The 21,751-nt window shown below is 46.3% G+C and overlaps 2 protein-coding genes across 2 annotated transcripts; one reads left to right on the plus strand and one right to left on the minus strand.

The window, feature by feature from the left end:
• Positions 1-889: 889 nt before the first annotated feature.
• Positions 890-18,004, minus strand: LOC134473219 (uncharacterized). Its single transcript, XM_063236871.1, has 3 exons — positions 17,927-18,004; positions 2,836-5,640; positions 890-2,340 (listed from the first exon to the last, which is right to left on the minus strand). The coding sequence occupies exons 1-3, from the start codon at positions 18,002-18,004 to the stop codon at positions 1,996-1,998; spliced, it is 3,228 nt and encodes a 1,075-aa protein (XP_063092941.1). The 3' UTR covers positions 890-1,995.
• Positions 18,005-18,723: 719 nt separating this feature from the next.
• Positions 18,724-20,696, plus strand: Gpr150 (G protein-coupled receptor 150). Its single transcript, XM_063245366.1, has one exon. It carries the CDS (start codon positions 18,860-18,862, stop codon positions 20,123-20,125), a length of 1,266 nt encoding a protein of 421 aa, XP_063101436.1. The 5' UTR covers positions 18,724-18,859; the 3' UTR covers positions 20,126-20,696.
• Positions 20,697-21,751: the final 1,055 nt, after the last annotated feature.

The raw sequence follows: 21,751 nt of genomic DNA on the forward strand, positions 1-21,751 counted from the left end.
CTGGGGACAAGCTCATACGCTTGTTGCCTGACCATTATTAATTTTATACTTTGTACCTGACGCTTGACATATGCAGTCAGCCTATTTACTATGCAGGGGCCCAAAGTGGCTAGCACTAGAATCACAATGATAGGACCGGCTACGGTCGCTATTATGTTGGTTATCCACGGTGGGAAGGAGAACATTTGCTCCGCCCACCCTAGAGCTCCTTGTCTTAGTCTCTCTCTTTTTTGTATGCCTCTTTGGAGTTCCGCTAAGTTTTGTCTAACTACCCCAGACTTATTGGCGTATAAGCAGCATTGCTCTCCCAGGGCCAAGCACAGTCCTCCTTTTTCAGCAAGCAAGAGGTCTAGTCCTCTGCGATTTTGGAGAGCTACTTCAGCTAATGAGTCCATTGAACTCTCTAAGGCCTCAATAGCATTTTGGACTCTTTTTATTTTTTTATCTACCTGTTGAGATAGCATATTGTATTGGTGTATGCTAACTCCCATGGACGCAGCACTCATCCCGAGGGCTGAGAATACACTGATCCCAGCCATAATAGGGAGGGCTGGACTTCTCTTATTGATCTGGTGACTGGCTGAGATGAGAGCCCGGTTCCCTTTTTCCTCGGAGTGCCAGTAGATTCTAGGCAGAACCTGGGTTAGTACACACACCTCATCCTGGTCAACAACGAACTTTTTTGAAATCATACAAGGGAACCATCCTGAAGTACAAGCCCACCAATGGCTGGCCGGGGCTATTAGGGGAGTAGCGTCACCAGCTCCTGTGATGCGATAAGAGTGAGAAAGGTCGCAGTACTCAGGGGCTGTGTGGCTAAAATGATATATGCAGGTACCAGTTATCCCCTCTAAACTGGTGCCTTTCCATAGCGATTGGGGAAGGAGCATTTTGCATCTAGAGGGATCGGAGGCTAGTTTATCAGTGACCGTGATGTAGCCCTCATAGAAGGGGGGCTCTGGGGACATGCACAGCCAGCATGGGATTTTTAAATCGCTATCAAGGGAACTGTTAAGTAGCTCAGCTGCTACTTCCAAAGGTTGGAATATTTCTGCTATCATTGAAGGTGGGGCGGAGGCTTTGGGCTCAGTCTGTGCCCGTCTAGACCTTTTTAAACCAGTTTTTGTAGCCCTCGTTGAAGGTTGCATCGAGGTTGGATCGAGGCTAGGCACTCTAATCTCTATCCAGTATGGGATGCCCCCTTCCCCCCTCTATTTATACAGCTTTATCTGGGGCTGGTCTGTGTGGTAAATGCTCCCATTGTATGTGGCCTCAGTCACTTTAGTCGTCGGAGTGTGCCTCCGGGGTCGACTGAGTGGGAAATTAATGGGTGCCTTCTGAGTGGGGGCTGTCACTGGGCGGCGTCCTCTCCTGTAAATGACTACAGGAGGCTTTTTAGGTGGCTTGTATAAGATATTGATACTAATTCCAGGATCATGTCCAGATTTATAAATTTTAACAGCGTAAGTAAGTCCCTGCCCCAGCCACCTAAAATCCGTTGGATTTAGAAAGGTCAGCTGGACTGGGTTACAAGTATAAACACCATAACAGTTTTTGTTTTCTATGTACTTGACAGCGAGATACTTTTCAGAGTTATAGTATCCATCTAGGCCTCTTGTGACACATGACCACGAATAACAATATTGATGTTTTGGATCGGAGGCACAGTACACATTATAATTGGGGTCAGGCTGGTTTTTAGGACATACATACAGGGATGCCTGCTTGAGTTGGAACATAACTTGCAGAGCTTTAGGCCCACGGCCCGAGCAGAGGTTACGGTGGACCGACCCACCTACCCTGCCAGTTGGGCTGTCATCATTAATTATTATCCCATTGAAAAGTATACATAGGTCAATGGTGACTTGATTTATCGTGCCTTTAGCTCTCCCTAGTTCCCTTTTAGTTTTCTCGTCTGAAACAATCCAGTCCCCATTCCCGGGGTTTACAATTATAATCGAGCACCAAGCCAAATACCATAGTACAGACATAATTTTATGGCTGAGAGTCCTTTACAAACTTTAACTTTAATGGGTTATCAGTCCGTTGTACTGTCCATCGGGGACCCTTTTCCTCGTCTGTAGCTTCCAGTGGTTTGACTTGTGTGTGGTGGATCCACGCAGTCTTTCCTGCTACCTTGACGGAGGTGGGAGTGCTGAGCACCACGGTGAACGGTCCCTCCCAGCGCGGCTCAAGCGAATCCCGGTGGTGTCGTCGCACCAGGACCGACGTTCCTGGCTCAATTGACGCTTGGGGCAGCGTTCCCAAGGGGGGGTTCGGATGTTTTTGTCTGAACAGCCGGTGAATTGAGGTCAGTACAGGCTGGAGACTCTGTAAGGACTTAATGAGATCTTGGTTAGTTACTTCGGCTAATTTGTCTTCTGACAACTTAGGAACTATAGGTGGGGGTCTCCCGAACATAGCCTCAAAGGGGGAGATCCCAGAAATATATGGGGTGCATCTGGCCCTCAGCAATGCAAAGGGAAGAAGGCTCACCCAATTGTCACCAGTTTCTAAAGACAGCTTAGTCAAAGCGTCTTTAATGGTCCGGTTTATGCGCTCTACTTGTCCCGAGCTTTGTGGCCGATAGGCACAATGGAGTTTCCAACTGATTTTTAATACTTGGGCTAACTTTTGAGTAACTTGGGCTATAAAAGCCGGGCCATTGTCGGACCCCATTGATAATGGGAGGCCAAATCGGGGTATAATCTCATGTAGTAGCTTTTTAACTATAACCAGGGCTGACTCAGACTTAGTGGGGAAGGCCTCTACCCAGCCAGTGAATGTGTCTACCATCACCAGGAGATAGCGGTGTCCCTGCAAGCCAGGTTTTACCATATCCGTGAAGTCCACTTCCCAGTGTTTTCCTGGGGAGGTTCCTCGATACCGGGTGGTTTCCAGTGGAGGTTTCCTGGTTGGGTTGACCAACAAACACTGTGGACATCTAGAGCTCAGAGAGGCAGTTAGTTTGGAGAGCTTTGGAATGAAAAATCGATCTCTGAACAATTCTGCTAGTTTAGTTCCTCCTAAATGAGTAGCCTGATGAGCTTGCTGCAAAAGCTCTCGTCCTAGTGCTTCGGGTAACAGCACTCGCTTGTCGGGCAGCTGATACCAGCCCCCTGGAGTGCGGGGTTTGGCTCCAAGTTGAGATGCTAGCTGTAAATCTGTCTTCGAATAAACAGGCTCTGACAAGGCTTGAGGGACTAGCATCAGGGCAGTCATTTCCTCTGCAGGCCCCTCTGATGTGGTTGCTATTTTTCGGGCAGCCTGATCGGCCAAATTGTTTCCTATGATGATGGGGTCATCTCCCACTTGGTGTGCCTTGCAATGAATAATAGCGACTTGCTGAGGTAGCCAGACAGCTGCTAGCAAGTCTAGGATCTGTGGGGCATTTTTAATCTTAGTCCCGGCCGAGGTCAAGAGACCGCGTTCATGGTAAATAGCTCCATGTACATGTACAGTAGCAAAAGCATATCTGCTGTCTGTGTAGATGTTTACCCTCTTTCCTGAGGCTAGCTTTAATGCCTCTGTCAGAGCAATGAGCTCTGCCTTTTGGGCAGAAGTGCCAGGCTCTAACTGCTTAGCCCAGAGTACCTCTTTCTCGGTGGTCACTGCTGCGCCGGCCACTCGCCTCCCGTCCTGAATGAAACTGCTTCCGTCGGTGAAATAATTGTAAGCGTCCTTAAAAGGCTGGTCGGTTAGATCAGCTCGCAAGTTCTGCTGTAACTCGAGAATGTCAGCACACTCATGGAGAGGCATCTGTTGGTTTTCTGGGTTATCGTCGGGCATGAGAGTGGCTGGGTTTAGAGCTGAGGAGGTCTTGAAAACTACTGATTCTGGGTCTAGAAGCAAGGCCTGATAGTGTAGAATTCTGGCATTTGAAAGCCATTTTTCTGGGGGGGTTTTAATAAGAGTCTCTAGGCTGTGGGAGGTTACCACAGAAATCTTTTGTCTAAAAGTGAGCTTCTTAGCCTCTTTGAGTAGCATTGCCACAGCGGCCAAAATTCTCAGGCACGGAGGCCACCCTCCTGCCACTGGGTCGAGTCTTTTAGAAAGATAGGCTATAGGTCTCTTCCAAGGGCCAATATCTTGAGTCAGAACCCCTTTTGCTATGCCTCTGAGTTCATCTACGAACAAGGTGAAGGGTTTAGTAACATCAGGGAGCCCCAGGGCTGGAGCCTCAGTCAGAGCTCGCTTGAGCTGTTGGAAAGCCTGCTCGCACTCATCTGTCCAGTCGAGCGACTTTTGAGTCTCTCCCTTTAAAGAGTCATACAATGGGCGAGCGATTTCAGTAAAGTTTAGAATCCATAGTCTGCAGTATCCGACAGCTCCCAGAAACTCCCGCACCTGTTTCTTAGTTTCTGGGGATGGGATTTGTAATATGGCCTGGATTCTTTCTTTTGATAAAGTCCTCTTTCCTTCTTGTAATTTATAGCCCAGGTAAGTCACGGCCTGGCGACACAGTTGAGCCTTTTTAGCCGAGACTTTATAGCCTAATCGTCCCAAAGTCTTTAACAACTCCTCAGTTGCCTCTTGACATGTTTCTAGGGACGTTGAGGCTATCAACAAATCATCTATATATTGAAGGAGCACTATCTCGGGGTGTTCCTCTCTAAATCCTAAGAGATCTCTTGCTAACGCCTCGTCAAAAAGGGTGGGAGAGTTCTTGTAGCCCTGAGGTAAACGTGTCCAGGTCAGCTGTTCCTTTACCCCTGTATCTGGGTCAGTCCACTCGAAGGCAAATAGGGGTTGACTCACCGGAGCAAGAGGCAGGGTGAAGAAGGCATCCTTCAAGTCCAGGACAGAGTACCAGGTGTTCTCCGGATTAAGGAGGCTGAGCAGGGTGTAAGGATTTGGCACTGTTGGGTGTAGAGTCAGCACTCGTCTATTAACCTCTCGGAGATCCTGTACAGGGCGATAGTCATTCGTCCCCGGTTTCTGAACTGGGAGCAAGGGCGAGTTCCAGGGAGAGACACAAGGAATGAGAATATTATTGTCTCTTAGTCTCTGTATGTGGACTTTAATTTCTTTCCGGGCTTGCAGGCTTATTGGGTATTGCCTTAAGCAGATGGGGCGTGCCTGAGGCAAGAGTTCTACCACATGGGGGACTTGGTTGACTGCTAGCCCTGGAGGGTTGTTTTTTGCCCAGACTTCTGGAATCTCCTGTTTCCATTTGTTCAGCAGTTCTAATTCTAAGTCAGTCCGTGACAACTCGGGTGCACCAGACAAACTTCCCAGCAGGCGGTAACTTTCTCCTTCTGGGACAAGAGCCAACACTCTAATACCCTCTGATTTTGAGGGGGTATCAGTCCCTAGCTTCAGTCTAGGTTCATTCGTAACAAAGTCAATTTGCACCTGTAATTTATGTAGAAGGTCCCGCCCTAAAAGGGGATCCGGGCACTCAGGGACCCAGAGAAAATCATGTTGGACCAGTCTATGTCCAGGTCGAGCCAGACTAGCTGTCACCTTTGGGTACGATTTTCGGCCCCCTGTAGCTCCTATCACATTGACAGATTGCTTGGTCAGTTTTCCTAATGGTTGAGTCAGCACAGAATAGGTAGCTCCTGTATCGACTAGGAAGTCCACCGGTTGCCCCCCCACTTGGAGAGTTATCCGGGGCTCGGGGGGTGGCGGCGAGCCCTGACCTCCTCATTTCTGAGACAACAGGGCCTTAGTCTCTCGTTCTGTCTTAGGCTTTAACTTTGGACAATCCTTACGCCAATGTCCCATCTCCTTACAGTACGCACATTGCTCTTTGTCTAGAGGAGGTCGCTTACCTCGAGCTTCCTTTTTCCTAGGGTTAGCTGACCTCTTGGCTTCTTTTTCGCAAAGTAATTCCAGTACTTTAGTCATCCTTTTGGTTGTTGTTTCTTGCAAGGTTTCCCTATTGTTGAAAACCTTTTGTGCGACCTCGACCAACTGGCTGAGAGGCATTCCCTCGAATCCCTCAAGCTTTTGTAACTTTCTCCTAATATCAGGGGCCGACTGGGACACGAAAGCAATATTAATTGCTCGTGCGTTCTCGGGTGCCATCGGATTGATTGGAGTATATAATCTATAGGTCTCTAAAAGGCGCTCTAAGAACACCGCTGGAGACTCATCGGCTAACTGCTGCACTGCACTCACTCGGGAAAGGTTGGTGGGCTTCTTAGCAGCCGCACGAAGTGCATCTAAGAGCCTCAGGCGATACTCATCGAGAGCCTTCTTACCTGCATCCGTGTTAGGGTCCCACTCGGGTCGGGAGGAGGGGAACAAGTGCTCAATTCGTTGCCGATCAGTGGATGGAGATCCATCCGGTTCTCGGACTCCCTTTTGCCCCAAAGCGCAGATTCGCATCCTTTCCTCAGCCGTGAAAAGGATGCGTAAGATCTGCTGGCAGTCATCCCAAGTGGGAAGGTGGGTGGAGAAAACAGACTCTATAAGGCTAATCAGAGATTCTGGGTCCTTCGAGAAAGGGGGGTTCTGACTTTTCCAGTTATAGAGGTCAGAGAAAGAAAAGGGGGTGTACACAAACATGGAGCCCCCACTCGGGGCTGGGACCTCCCGCAGAGGACACAGTGGCGCTGCCTCGTGGCCCTGTTCCAGAGGTCCCTCTGGTCGAGCGTGGCGGCGGGTTCGAATGGGCCGAGGCGGGGAGGGCGAGGTGGAGTCAGGTTGTGGCTCAGGGGCAGGATACGGGGGAGGGGGTAAGGGAAGGATGTCTAGCGGGTCGGAGAAGTCTTCGCTCGGAGGTAAGACTGGAGGTGCGTTGGGCTTGGAGGTCTCCTCTTCAGCCTTGGATTTCGGTTTGAGGGCTGCTAGGACTCCATTCGGAAGTGGCTCAATCCAAGGGGGAGCATCATAGATTGTATCTATCCAAGCCTGGATATAGACAATCTGATCGGGGTGAGCGGGGGGCCCAAATACATACTGGCGGACCGCTCGAGCTGTCTCTATATCAAAGGACCCAAAAGGGGGCCAGACTCTTTGGGTCCCCAGGGGCCACTCCTGTGTGACAAAGGTTGTTAGTCTGGCTTTGCGAACCCTTTCCCCATATCTCCCACCTCGCCTCTGGAATTCTTTAAAGTGGTCAATGACAAGGCTAAGGGGAGTGCTGGGAACAGATTCGTTCCGACCCATAATGGACTCGTTCTGACCCATAGCTGGTGGTGTCGCTGGTTTTGCTGGAAAAAAAACTTAAAAGGCAAAGTTAGGGTTAAACAGAAAAACTACAGAGACTAGGCAAACGGTCGGAATCACCTTTGCCCACTCCGAATTCCAGGAAGGAGCTCCTAAGAAAGAAGGCTCTGTTAGAGTTAGGTGACCAAAAAGGGGAACAATTAGAACAAATGAACACACAGACCGACACACAAGACGAGACAGGACAAGACAAGCTGCAGCAGAATGGCCTTTGCTCAAAAATTAGTCAAATTTTGGGATCTGGAGGAATTAACAAATTTAACTAATGAAGTGGTTCCCCACCCAGGCGGAGTCACAAATGGCAAAAACCAATTGACTTCATCCTCGGGGGCTTCACTTCCCAAATTAAGGGCGTCCCCTTCCGAACGGAGTGGTTCCTCACCCGGGGCAGATTCACAGATGGACAGAATTTGTCCGACAAACCAACTGACTCTGTCCTCGGGTGGTTCCCACTCCCAAATTGAGGGCGTCCCCTCAAAATTACAAATTGACCGCGGCCCAAACAAAACCTCCAGAGCACTTACTTTCAGATGTTCGGAAATGAGTCTGGAGTCTTGCTTCCATCCAGGGCGAGCCCCCAAATGTTATAACGTGGGCCCCGGTATAAAGTCCACGGAAACAAGAGTCCAAAACTTAAGTGGCAAAGGCTTTATTGAGCCAGTCCTGGCGGCACAGTCTCTCCTAGATCAAACCAAAGACTGCGCGCCCAAGACTGGGGAAAGGGGTTTTTAAAAGTAAGGGAAAGTGGGGAGGAAACCTGTAAGGCCATTAAACCTGTTGACCCGCATCTGGAAACTGTATTGCTGTCTACTTAGCTCTGACAGTCCCGGGAGTTCCTGGTGTTGCTCAAATTATTCCCATCCTGCAGACTGACATTATCTCAGAGTGGCACATCTGCAGCAATATTTGGGGAAGAAAGTGGAGAGTTAATTATCCTAGGACAGCTTGTCTTCGCCAGTGAGTGCGAAGGGGTCACGAGTTATGAGATGCTGGAACTTAAGTTTTACAAAGATCTGATATCTAACCCATTGGTACATACAGAACAAAAGGAAAGCACCGATCGGGGTTTGGGCCACAGTATTTTCCGGTAATTTCTTTGAAGCTAAACAGTTCTTAAAATTGGGGCAGGCTCATTTTATGACAGATCATCACCAGGTCGGGGAGAGGTCACCAGAAACCCAAATTCTTTATGGCCCAGATAGGTGGGTGGGGGGAGGCAATAAGGCGCGCTACAGAACAGGAAAACGGCGAGTATCTATCTTGTGGGAAGAGTAACTAAGGTTAGGTAAAAAGGTTAAACTCATGGGCAAATCTCCCTGCATATAAACACACTACTTCAAACAATGTGTAAATTAGTGGGCCTTCTTGTCTTTTTTAGTTCTTTAGCGAAGACTAGAGGCGCCTACCCGTGATTAACAGCCCTTGTTAGCTTGTTTTAGCACCACTCTTCTTGTTTGTAGAGGGCCGCTCCGTGATTAACATTTCAATTAAGTGAAATTCTTGCAATTCTTTACAGGGGAGAGTATTGCTCAACATATCAATTGGGTCACTTAACATATCAGTTAAGAAAAGAAAACATTTAGTAAGCCGCGGTACAGGTTTGCTATAATACACAAAATGATGAAGCTACTTTCTTAGAGTACAACAAGAAGTGGTTGGGGTTTTGCAAGCAAAGGGAAAATAAAGGGTGGCACACACTAAGGGTCAACAAAATGGCTGCCGCCTGGCCAACCTAACCAAGCAGCTTTTATTGAGATAAAGAACAAAGAAACTCAAATTGCACATGCTTATTATATAATTATATAATTTCTTTGCTTCTTGTCCTTACAGGGCCTCATGTTTTTACCTTAGGGTGGAGACAATGTTTCAAGGCCTGCACTTTTCCCATAACGTTGTTGACCAGATATGTCCAGGACAAAATGGAGTCAGTGTGGCCTCTAAACAATAGATAGATGTATTTGTATCTATCTACCTATCTATATAAAGTAAAAGATAGTTAAGACAGTTACGCTACTAATTTCTCTTAGTTCATTGAAAAGAAAGGTTTGTGCTAATGTTGTATGGACAATTAAATGCTGATATCTTGTACTCTGTGTAGTTAAAGATAACAATATGCAATGTATTAGCTATTGTTACCCACTAATTGTCTTACTTTGAAATTTGGGGGCGGGGTTCCCTCTTTTAAAGTAAAAAAAGGATTTGTAGACTATTAATGAAGCCTTAATTCTACTACAACCTATACTGTTATCTTTTATCTATACTGCCTAACTCATATACTATTTTAACCCAAAATACCACGTGACACTCCATAGTTTACTATTTTGAATCTTAGAGCTGCCTTCTTCTGGATTCCATTGCATCCTGACCCCTATGTTTGCTTTTGAATGGCCTGCTCTTGACACTATGACTTGAACAGTACTGCCTCAGGGATTCACAGACAGCTTCCACTTATCCTTAAAAATGCTTTAGCAAAGGATTTAAGATCTCTAACTTTAAAAAATGGAGCCCTACTCCCATAGCAGATGATCTTATTTATACCCCTTCAAAGTTGGGCTCCGATAAGAATACTGTTATCGTTTTAAACATTTTCAGGGCTTTAGGAAACCAGTGTGCCCACAAATGTTTAGATATCTCAACAAAAAGTTAAACACTTAGGACATATTCTACTCCCAGGGGAAGAAACTCTCACTCTTGAAAAAAAGCTCTCTTCAAACTAGGGTCAACCCAAACTAAAAGGCAAATCAAGGCCTTCCTAGAAAGGGCTAGGTTTTGCAGAATCAGGTTCTCAGTTTTGTACTTAAAAATCACACAAGGGACTAGCAGGAAACCCCTATGTTAGACTGGAAAACAAGAAGGTTTTCAATAGCTCAAAGACCTGTACTATCTGTTTTGACTTGGGAAACCTCACCCCATTCGGGTTCAAAGTGTTCTTAAGGTTAAGGACACCAAAGGTCAACTGGAATATGGTCCCCCCACATATTAACCCTTATGTTAGATCTCCAGATACTGACCTCAGGGACTCCCAAACACTAAATCTGGCAACCTTACCTCCCTCCCCAGGAGAACACATGGTTCACATCAGTGTGGGAACCGTAGGACAAGTTTACTGCAGTGGTAAGTAACCTGTAAGTAAGTAAGCCTGATCGCAAGGACCAGCCTTTAGCTAATCCTGATGCAGAGCAGTTCATTAACCAGAGCAACTATTCTATAAATTCTGGAATTTGGTGTTTTGTTTTTGTACCAGAAATCCAACTCAGGACTTTGCGTTTGCCAGACAGGTGCTTATGCCACTGAGTTACATCCCCAACCCTAACTTCTGGAATTTGAAGCTCAGGCTATACAATTCTTAGTCTCCCAAAGGTGCCTGGGACCAAGCTACTTTCTTTAAACACCTCACACAAAGCTTAAATCATTGCCCTTACCTAGGTTTACAACTGGGAAAAAAACAAGCAAATCAATCTCTATACTGACTCCAAATATTCTTAGTTCTTCATGTTCATGCTGCCATATAGAAAAAGGGATAGAACTCTTAATAAGAAAAAAAAAAACCCAATTACACACGAGCCTCAGATTCTTTCCTTGCGGGAAGCAGCATAGTTATCCGGCACGGTAGCAGTAGAACACTGCAGAGGACTCCGAAGGGCACTACTGTAATCTGGGAAATGCCTTGCCAGGTCACAGTGCCAAACAAGCAGCCCTGCACTGTGTCTCAGAGATGGCTCTGATACCCCCGGCCCAAGAAAAAAGAAATGGACACAATAACAGGTATATAAAGATAACAGTGAATTAAAGATAAAAATCATAAATGTTTATTATCCCAGGCCAATCAATGGGAAATAGTTAAAGGAATCCATCACTCAAGCCATTTAGGGGGATAGGAAAATGTTTTTCTCTTGCTGAAGCTAATATTCACATCTGGTAATATACAAGGCCTGATCTGTCTAAGGTTCCTCACATTTCTGTAATAAAAGACGACTGTGGATAGATATTCTGAGGTTTGAGATGAATATATTTGACTGAGATCTAACATGGAGGCACTCAACCACTTTTCTGAGAACAAAAACTCCTTAGTTATGATAAATGGAGTACCTAACGTCACCAGACTTGAGGCCCAAGCCCTCAGGGCCTGCACAACAGTGAGGTTGGAGTGACAGGGGCCAGCACTACCTCCTTGCCCCACCCACTAGCAACAGCACCCTGTCCTGAGCTGTGGCCAGCTGCACAGGACCTGCTGAAAGTTGGGGATGGAGCAGAAACCCTGAGAAAAGCCTCTTGCACTCCAGACCCACAAGAAGACTGCAGGAATCTGAGCCTGTAGGGTTCCAATGAAAACTACAGTAACTGCAAAACCCAAACCTAGCTCAGCTACTGACTTGTGTTTACTCATCCACAGCCCAAGTGGCCAGGCAGGAAAGGGGAATGCTCATTTTTAGAAATAAATGCTATTTACATCAGCTTTTATTCTTTTACGTATAATGTCTGGGATCTGGTCAAACAGCCCCCCAATTTTTTTTCAGAGGATAAAGCAGCAAACAGAACCTGAATGACAGACAGCCTAACAGTTGAAACAATGAGAGAATAACAGTATATACTATCATTATCATATTAAAAGATCTAGTGGAAAATGTAGACTACATTTACAATTTCAGCAGAGAAACAGAAACTGTAAAAAAGGGAAGTGAAAAAAATAATTATTATGCATGAAGAATTCCTTCACCTGCCTTATCAGACAGCAATAGTGCAATTGGATATAAAACACTGGAAATTTTTTGAAACAAAATGTTGAATTTCAAAGGCTAACAAGAGGGCAGGGGACAAAAATGAAAAAGAGAAAAAGCATAGGAAAAATGAAGTATCGAACTGTGGAATTATATGAAGTGATATAATGAATGTATAATTCAATTCACACAATGAGATAAGACAAATGGTACTACAAATGTTTGAAAATATTGCTGAGAATTTTCAAAATTAATGAAAGACAAATCACCAAAGTAAATATTAGAGAAGCCTAAGCAGGATCACAAAGAGGAGGACTCCTAAAGACATCCTAATCAAACTAGTGGAGAACAGACCAAGAGAAACCTGAAGACAACCACAGAAAAAAGGAAACCATTCAATACAAATGAACAAAGGGAGAATTGTATCATTAAAAAGATGAGCAAACTTAGCAAGAACTGTCCAAATCAGAAGACAGCGGTGTGACTTCTTTAAAGTATTGACAGAAAAACTGTCATCTTAGGATTCTATATACCAGCAAAATTTCTTTCAAAAATGAGGATAAAATAAAAATGTTCGTAAGATAAAAATCATAAAATCTGTTTTCAACAGACCTGGACTATAAGAAAATTAAAAGAACATTCTTCAAGCAGAAAATGTATAATCTCAAATGGGAACCTGGATCTATATGAGGAGAGAAACTCATTGCTGGTGGGAATCTAAAATGAATGCCTCTGTGGAAAACAGTTTGGCAGTGTCTCAAAAAGTCAAACTTATTTACCAAATTCCCCTCTTAGGTATAAATATCCTAGTGAACAGAAAACAGTGCTCACAGATTGGTACATAAATCATTATAACACTGTATTCACCATACCCAGAAAACAGATACAACCCAGTATCTATTAACAGATGAATGACTACACAGAAGATGGTATATCCATGTAATGAATACATTACATGGAATGCTACAACACAGATGAAACTTAAAAACATTCTAAGTGAATCAAGATAGACAATGGTCACATGCTACATGATTACATTTATATGAAATCTCCAACACAGGCAAACTCACACAAAGATTATTGGTTCCCGACTTCTGGGAGAACATGGCAGATAGATAACAGCAGCTACAGAGGCTCTCTGAGATAGCCAGCTTAGGTTCCAGGAATGGTGCGGTGTGGGGAGTCCTAAGCAGGGGGAGATATACCAGGAATGACAACCCAGGAACGAACTAAGCTGAGAGAAACCAATTGGAAATGCAATCCCGGTGCTATGACTGGAGCAGCTAAAGTCTCAGTACCAAAGCTGGAACCTGTGCCTCTGGAAACCGCGGCTTAAATATCCTGCCACTGCTGCTGCATCTGAATTGGCACAGCATGGATAGAGATGCGAAAGCTCTGAGAGCAGGAATCGGTGAACCAAATTGAGAGCAGAACTGGTGGGGGGCCATGCATTGACCTGCAGTGAGTGAGAGGAATGGGGACCCTTCCATAGATTAGGAGGCTCCAACAGAGGACATTCTGGGACTGGGCAGACTAGCCGGAACAGGACATTGCAATGACTTCAGTCACATATTCCCCTCTTAAGTGGGATTGGTGGGGAGCGCTTGACCTGGGTGATGCCATGGACTAAGACCCAGTAGGCTAGCCCAAACCAGGTCCATGCACCTAGCAGTGCACCCTAATGCAGTGAAGCCTTGAGGAGGTTGACTAACCTGGAGGGGCAGGCCCAGCATAGGCTGCCCAGGTCTGTGTCTCCCTCATACACTGCAGTGGGCAGGCACACTTAGCTGGCGTGATTCAAACAAATTGTAACCAACAAAGAAAGAAACTAGGCCTCCTATATATGCTTGTATGGAAGGAACAAAAAGTATGAGAAGAGGGAGCAACAAGAAAGGGTCCTCAGTCCCCAATCCTGAGAACACTGATCCAGGAAAGGTAAATGCAAAGGAGAATGAGGACAGAAAACATGCAATATCAGGCACAGTACCAATAGACATAAAGTGATATCTCTGGGACCTCACAGATGAGTTCAAAAGTGAATTATTTAACCAGGTAAAGCAAGATATAAGTAGAATACTTAAAGAAATGCTAAGCACCAACCAAGAAAAAACAGACGGTGGATTGGAAGAACAGAAAAAAAAGGGAGAATTGTTTGATGGGGAAAATAGAGAAAACATAGAATACATGAAGCAGGTTCAAAGAGATTACCAGGAAACTAAAAACTCTATTAAAAGCTGGCATAACAGCTTGAAAGAAACTAAGGATAGATTATCTGAACTGGAGGACAGATTTGTAATGTGGGAGCATGAAAGGAAAAACTTCTTTAAAATAACAAGGAAACAAGCAGTAACAATACAAAGGCTTGAAGATGATAAGAGGATCTATAAGAATTAAGAATGTAAAGGAAGAAGCAGGGATACAAACAAATGAACTACAAATGCTATTCACAGAAATAATCAAGGAGAACTTCCCTCATATGGGAAAAGGTAAAGATAGTCAGATGTATGAGGATACAGGACCCCAGCCACCTACAACCCAAACAGAACTGCACCCAGGCATATAATAATCAAAATTCCAGAAATCCAATATAAGAACAAAATACTAAAAGCTGTCAGAGACAAGAAATAGATCACTTACAAGGGAAAACCCATCAGAATTACAGCAAACTTCTCGGCACAAACCATCAAATCACAAAGAGCGTGGGGTGAAATAATTCAAGCTTTGAAAGACAATAACTTCCAGCCAAAATTGATATATCCTGCACAACTGTCCCTAGAAATTAATGGAGAAACAAGGTGTTTTGGGATAAAGAGGAACTAGGGGAATTTGCAACTACCAATTCAACTGTACAGAGACAACTGAAAGACATTCTAAAAGAGAAAAATACCAAGATTCCAGAAATAGTGGCAGAGAGGCCACAATGAATGGAGCAGAAAGCAAAATGAAGACGACAAACTGACAACTAATGACAGAAAAAGAGCTCAACAGAAATGAGGCAGAGAAGTTTGGATGGTATGAACAGCTATTTTGGAGAAAACAAGACATCATAATAGCTAGTGCTGATTTAATATCATCTTGTTTTGAAGTCCCATCAAGCTTTTGTTCTTCGGTCTCAATCGATCTTAACATGTTGCATCTTACTGGATTTTATTATATGTTATAATATAAACAAAAACTTTTATAGACAAAGAGATAATACAGAAACCATTGTTCATTTTCTGTTAGTTGGTTCTAAATACCTTGTAATACTGTCATTCTCTTGAATGGTTTTACATTGTCTAGCTATGTTTGATGCTACAGTATACGAAGTTATACTCAAAGATTTCAAGGAAAGAGACACTATGGTAACTACTTTTATGTCGGGATATCTTGTTGAGACTATGGGGGAAAAGACATATTTCTTGTCTCCTTTGTCAAGAACAATTTAACACCATGTGTTAAAATGCCTTTTTAAATGCATGTTGTTTGTCCTAGAAATTCCAATTCTAGGGTTGCATCATAAGGGAATTGAATGTATGTATGAAGATATATTTATTAAGAAAAATCCCTTCCAAAGTTATTCATAACATGAAAAGCTTAAAATCACTGTCAAAAATAAGGGATTAAATAATTGCAATCCATTTAGCATTAAAAATACATTAATTATTAGATATACTTTTTTTACTTATTAACCTGAAAAATCTGTCCAAACAATGTTAAATGCAATAAAAGTAGTTTACAAAATATCTACACTAATATGATCTATTTTTGTAAATAAATAGCTCTATTATCATCTGAATATATATTAACAATAGTTACCTAGGCAGATATTAAGTGGCTTTTTTGCTGTTATTGTGAATATTTACTGGTTTATTTTTTTGCAATTAATATGTACTACTTAGAAAATAACTACAGATGAAGATGGTGGAGTGGTGAGCAGCATAGAAAGAGCCTCTCCAAGATTTGGTGTCCAGATGCTAGAATATAGTAACATGAGGAAGAGAAGGAGGAAGGAAGTGGGTTTCCAGGACTCAGAAAGGATCTGAAGCAAGAAATGAAGCCCATAGAGAGAATAAAGAGGCTTCAACAAGGAAGGAGGAGGTGGCAAGCAGCACTTTCTCCCTGAGCCTGGACTCACCATATGTGAGGAGGTGCAAACCTGCAGATGCACAGTGATACTGGTGACCCCAGAGAGCTCCACAGAGAAATGCACCAGTGGAACAGAGTAGCAGACCCATCCAGACATGAGTAGCTGGTGAGTTATTTGGGTTCAGATGTCCCCAAGGAGAGGACAACTGATTGGGAGGGGTCAACTGAGTTCAGAAGTCAGAACCACAGGCCAGCTCCATCTAGCAGCTCCTGGTGTCAGGGTAAGGCTGCTGAGTTCAAGTTGGCAGAAGGTCGAGGAGCCAAGTTCAATCTGACAGTGAGCTGAGTTCAAGTTGGAAGGAGGCATAGAAAGTGTTACAGACTGAATGAATCAGGTTCCAGCCTCAAAGCCAGAAACCAGCCTGAACTTCATTGGTACTGACGGTGCAGCCTGGGGGGACTATCCAGTACCCTGCCTAAAGTTACGGCATGCTGGGGTTAAGCAACTTGGAGCTGGATTTTGTCAGCCCACATTGGCTATCAGTGACAGTAGAGACATGCCTTGAAGACATTTTTTTCTTGTTTTCTTTGTCTTTTCATGTTTTTGTTCTGCTTTGTTTTTCATTTGTTCTTATTTTTACAACTGTGGATGTTATCACTACGTATACCTAAAATGTACCAATAAAATAAAAAGGAAAAAATGAAAAGTATAGAAAGCTGTGGTAATGACAAAAATTAAGAAAAGCCATCCAGGTATTGTGGCTTATCCTTATAATCCTAACTACTCAGGAGGCTGATGCAGGAAGATTGCAGCCTGAGCAACTTAGTGAGACCCTGTCTCAAAATTAAAAAAAAGAAAAAGTGAGAGGAATGTAGCTCAGTGGTGGACCACTTGCCTAAATGCTCCAAGCCCAGCATCAGAGAGAGCAAAGAGAGGAGAGAGGAGAAAAGAAGGGGCAGAGAAAGGGAGAGAGGAAGACAGACAAGGAAGAAAGGAAAAAGAGAAAAGTCATGAGGACAGAGAGCCTTTCACGTTATCAGCATTCTAGCTCTATCTAGCCTATAGAATTTTGTACCTGTACTACTTGGATAAGAATTAGTTCTATAACCACTATTTTATCACATCTTACTAAAGTTCTGCGAAGTGCAATTTCACCGGTAGTCTTATTTTGTAAGATACAAGTGCATTTCAACAACTCTCAGACATCATTGGATTACCTTGACTATTATGGGACTGCCATTTGGGAGAATCAGAATGCTGGTTATTGCTCAGGGTGGGTCGCAAGCTGGGATGATGTGTTACACGGAAAAAGGTTGTGGGCAAATCTGGGAAAAGTGTGAAAATCAAGCCACGGTTTCAGACCTTCCAAGGTTATCACTCTTTCCCTTTCTTAAAGGTACCATCTAAGGTATCCCAATTTATATGTTTACATAAGCTCCCCTAGGCTCCTCTGATACTGGTAATATATACAAGCATTCTTAAATATTATGCAATGTCTGTAGCTTTTGCTCTAAGCTATCTGAAAAGCATTAAGATTCATTAATTCACCAACAACACATATGCACGGATTATCTATCATGTATCAGACCCAGAGTGAGACCCTGGAGTTACTACAAAAATGACAAGTCTCTGACATTCCTACAACAGCTATCAGGACTGTCCTCAGGACCCCCCAACTCCCATCCCATGTACCTTCAGGTCCCAGATGTTTCTCCAGCACGAAAATGTGACCCGCAGTAGATGCCCACACCCTCCTGACCCCACTCCCAGAAGCACAAGAAATTCTTCTCTCATCACAATTAAGATGTGGCATGCACAAAAGACACATTGATGCTTACAACAGGAACACTAAAACATGTTTGTGAAGTAGGGCTAAAATAAGAGGCAGCCTTTAAACCATTTCCTGTGACTTGCATTTCTTTTTTAAAAAAATTGGCCGCCTTATCATTTTCTTAGTCACCTTTTCTGTAAGCTTATCAGAGGCGTAGTCCCTCCTAGCAACCTCCCATCTGCTGGAAAACAGAATCCAGAGAGCCATGGTGACATATCACTCAGTGGATGAAAACCAGAGGACCAAGGACGAGGACGGAAGCAAACATGCACCACCATTTGCATAAAACCTATCAATGCCCTCTTCAAACTAATGAAATGAATTTCACGTCTGGGAGAGGAGAGAGCAGCTTTGCCACCCGCTGCTTCGAGTAATGAGTACTTGGGAGTATCTGCAAACCACTGCCGCTCCTAATCTCTAGGCAACACCACTCCCTCTTTCTCTCCCATTAAAACACTCTCCTTGCTGGGCAGAGGAAGGCATCCTTGCTAAAGCCTCATCTAATGGCTTTTCTCAGCTCAAAACAGGTTTCCCGTGTTCCAGCGCAGACCCCTGGCGTTTCCAATCGTTGTTTATTTCTAAACTGGTTTCCGTCAAAACCAGTCTTTGTTTCTGTTTTCCCCCTTGCTGGCTATCAGGAAACCGTGAAAGGGACTCAATCTTACGAGTTCTCCATCCCGCTGGTCCCCAGCTAAGATCAGCCATCACCATAGTGAAGCCAAGGGACCTCTCTCCAGGCCATGCAAGAGGCGAACGGGACCCACGAGGCTGCAGCGAAGGGTGGGGGGCTGCGCCAGACATGGGGAGGGGACCTGCAGGGATTGGGGGGCCAGAAGCGGAGAAGGTGGGGAATAGAAATCATGTGCGTTTCTCGAGCGTACAACCCACATTTGAGTGACAAATGACGAGGACAACCTATGAAAACATCCAGGCGCAGACCCACCCGAGCCCGTCTCCCTCGCGGCGCGAGCGTTTTTCCAACTAACTTTGGGAACTCCAGACCCTGCACTGGCCCGCGCGCCACCCCGTCCTTGTCGGGGCTCCCCGCCCTCCTGGCCGAGGATGGAGGATGCCTTCAGCCCCACAGCCCTACCGCCCGCGCCCGGCTTGCAGAACTGGGGTCTCAACCTCACTTCGGGACAGGGAGCCTCCGTCCCGGGGCCGCCGCCGCCGCCAACTTCCGGGCCACCCGGCCGCCGGGTCCGCCTAGTCTTCCTGGGGCTCATCCTGGTGGCGGCGGTGGCTGGCAACGCCACCGTGCTATGTCGCCTGTGCGGCGGCTCCTGGGCCGGTCCCAAGCGTCGCAAGATGGACTTCCTGCTCGTGCAGCTGGCCGTGGCCGACCTGTACGCATGCGGGGGCACCGTGCTGTCGCAGCTGGCGTGGGCGCTGCTGGGCGCCCCGCGCCCCGCGGCGGGGGACCTGGCGTGCCGCTTCGTGCAGCTGCTGCAGGCGTCCGGCCGCGGCGCCTCAGCGCACCTCGTGGCGCTCATCGCGCTCGAGCGCCAGCGCGCAGTGCGCCGTCCGCAGGGCCCGCCGCTGCCCGCGCGCGCCCTCGCCGCCCTGGGCTGGCTGCTGGCGCTGCTGCTGGCGCTGCCGCCGACCCTCGTGGTGCGCGGGGACCCCGCACCGCTGTCGCCGACGCCCGCCGCGCCCCACGCCGCACGCGCCTGGCCGGGGGAACGGCGCTGCAGAGGCATCTTCGCGCCCCTGCCGCGCTGGCACCTGCAGGTCTACTCGCTCTACGAAGCAGTCGCGGGCTTCGCGGCGCCCGTCGCGGTCATGGGCGTCGCTTGCGGCCACCTGCTGTGCTTCTGGTGGCAGCACCGGCCCCAGTTCCCGGAGGCCGGAGCGCCCTGCTCGGCGAGCCCAGTCCGCGCCACCGCGCTGCCCTGGGCCAAGGTGCAGAGCGTGAAGATGAGCCTCGTGCTGTCGCTGCTCTTCGTGGGCTGCGAGCTGCCCTACTTCGCCGCCCGGCTCGCGGCCGCGTGGGCGCCCGGGCCCGCGGGAGACTGGGAGGGAGACGGCCTGGCGGCGGCGCTGCATGTCATATCGGCGGCCAACAGCGCCCTCAACCCTCTCGTGTACCTCTTCTTCCAGGAGGGCGACGGCCCGCTCCGGCGGCGGCTCCGGAGACGCCTGGGCTCCCTGTGTTGTGCGCGGGAGGGCGTGGAGGAGGACAGCGGGGGGTCCGGGGGCCACCAGGCTCTGCACCGCCACCGCTGGCCCCAGCCGCATTACCACCACGCTCGGAGGGACGAGGGCTGCGCGCGCCCACCCCCGCCGCGCCCCAGACTGCCGCCCTGCTCCTGCGAAAGCGCCTTCTAGGTGCTCCTGGGCCAGGGACAGCTCTTGTGTCGCGGTGGAGCAGCCTCCGGGCACCGTGGGGCAGGTGGGGGTCTGCCGGGATCTCAGCCTGCAGGAAGGTCTGAGAGACTTAGGAGCTGCGCCCTTCCTCCGCGCTTCTGTTATATTTCCTTCCAGTGTTTACGTGTGCTATACTTGCCATTTATTTTCCTCTCTCCAGTTTCTCTCACATTTGCGCATTTGGAGAGATGGAGCCATTGGGATGTTGTGAAACACAAAGTGAGATAGTTATTATTATATTTTGCAGTTCTTTTTCATGCTCCCATCGAGTTCTGGCTAAGACCATAAATTGCCCAACTTCCATTATTTGTTGTGTTAGCATCTGTTGAATTTTTGATTATTTAATTTAGGCCGTGCGTAAGCCAAGTGTACCTTGGGGAGCAGCGAGTTTGCCACTTCTTCCAGGAGGGAGATCCCCACAGGCCTCTCCCTGGGGAGAGCTGGAGTTGCACCAGTAATCCTGTCAGAAATGCAATCATGCTGCCACTTCCATCAGAATACTTGTAAAATAAAAACATCTCTTACAGAGCAATTAGGACTTTACTTTTAAAATCCCGAGGGTTCTTTTTCTCAGAAGAAAATCAATGTAGCCTTTACTCCAGTTGACCTTCTACTTCAAGGGAAGCTGAGATTATAGAAAGGGAACATAAACGCATCCCTTAATTCCTTTCAACCAGCGTAGCTTTTGTAGGGAACCCTTGCCCTTGCCGATCAGCTTCTAAGGCTGTGTGGAGCCTCCCAGTGCAAAGTCCTCCGCGAAGCAGAGAGGGAATGTGAAGGTGGTGTATGGGGGTGGCCCTCACTATCTTGCGTGAGATTTTCAGTGAGAAAGGAAGCAGAAAACCCCTCGATGGAGTGTGTGTATAAAACTGCTGTCTAAAAACATAACTTCAATGCCACTGATGTGGATTGCTGGGAAAACAAAGTCAGGGAATAGAATGCATCCCTGACCTCCTCCTCTTCACTGTCCTTGGTTCTAGAGGGTATTAGCAGCACTTAGAATCAATACAGGTGCCTGCGTTCCTGTGACTTTCACCTGGGATTCTGCAGCTTTCCATGGTACTGTTTCTTTTTCACCAGCAGTGCAGGACTAAGATGCAGAAAGGGGAAATGATTAACCTTATTGGTAAAGCCAGTGCCCAAGGTTGTGTTTTGTTCACTGATAATACCCCAAGTGCTGTAACCACCCTTGGCACATAGCAGACACTCAATGCATGTTTGTTGCACAGTTCATCCAGCGAGTTAGGCATAGAGAGAACAGATAAAACGTAAAAGGAAATCTTCACCCCTGTAGTTCCCCTTCTTCCAGAAACTTGATAATGAATATTACAGAGTTAAATATTCTACTTCTTCCCTTCATTCCTTCTAACCCTGCTGAGGATGTTATAGTTTGCAAAATACCAGATAAAGGTCAGCCCAAGAGTGATAGAATTGTTTTTGTGAACCCAAGTCTGGATTATAGAATTACTCCCATTCATTCATAAGTATTTAGTACCTGTTTGTCATGTGCTGGCTAATGTGCCAGGCATTGGAAATACTAAGATGAGTAAATTTTTCACTCAAAGACTATAGTCAGTTGTGAGGGAT

Source organism: Cavia porcellus, unplaced genomic scaffold (assembly GCF_034190915.1).
Source record: "Cavia porcellus strain 051 isolate PalLab524CR breed Dunkin Hartley unplaced genomic scaffold, mCavPor4.1 scaffold_2, whole genome shotgun sequence".
In the NCBI taxonomy this organism is placed as follows: Eukaryota; Metazoa; Chordata; class Mammalia; order Rodentia; family Caviidae; genus Cavia; species Cavia porcellus.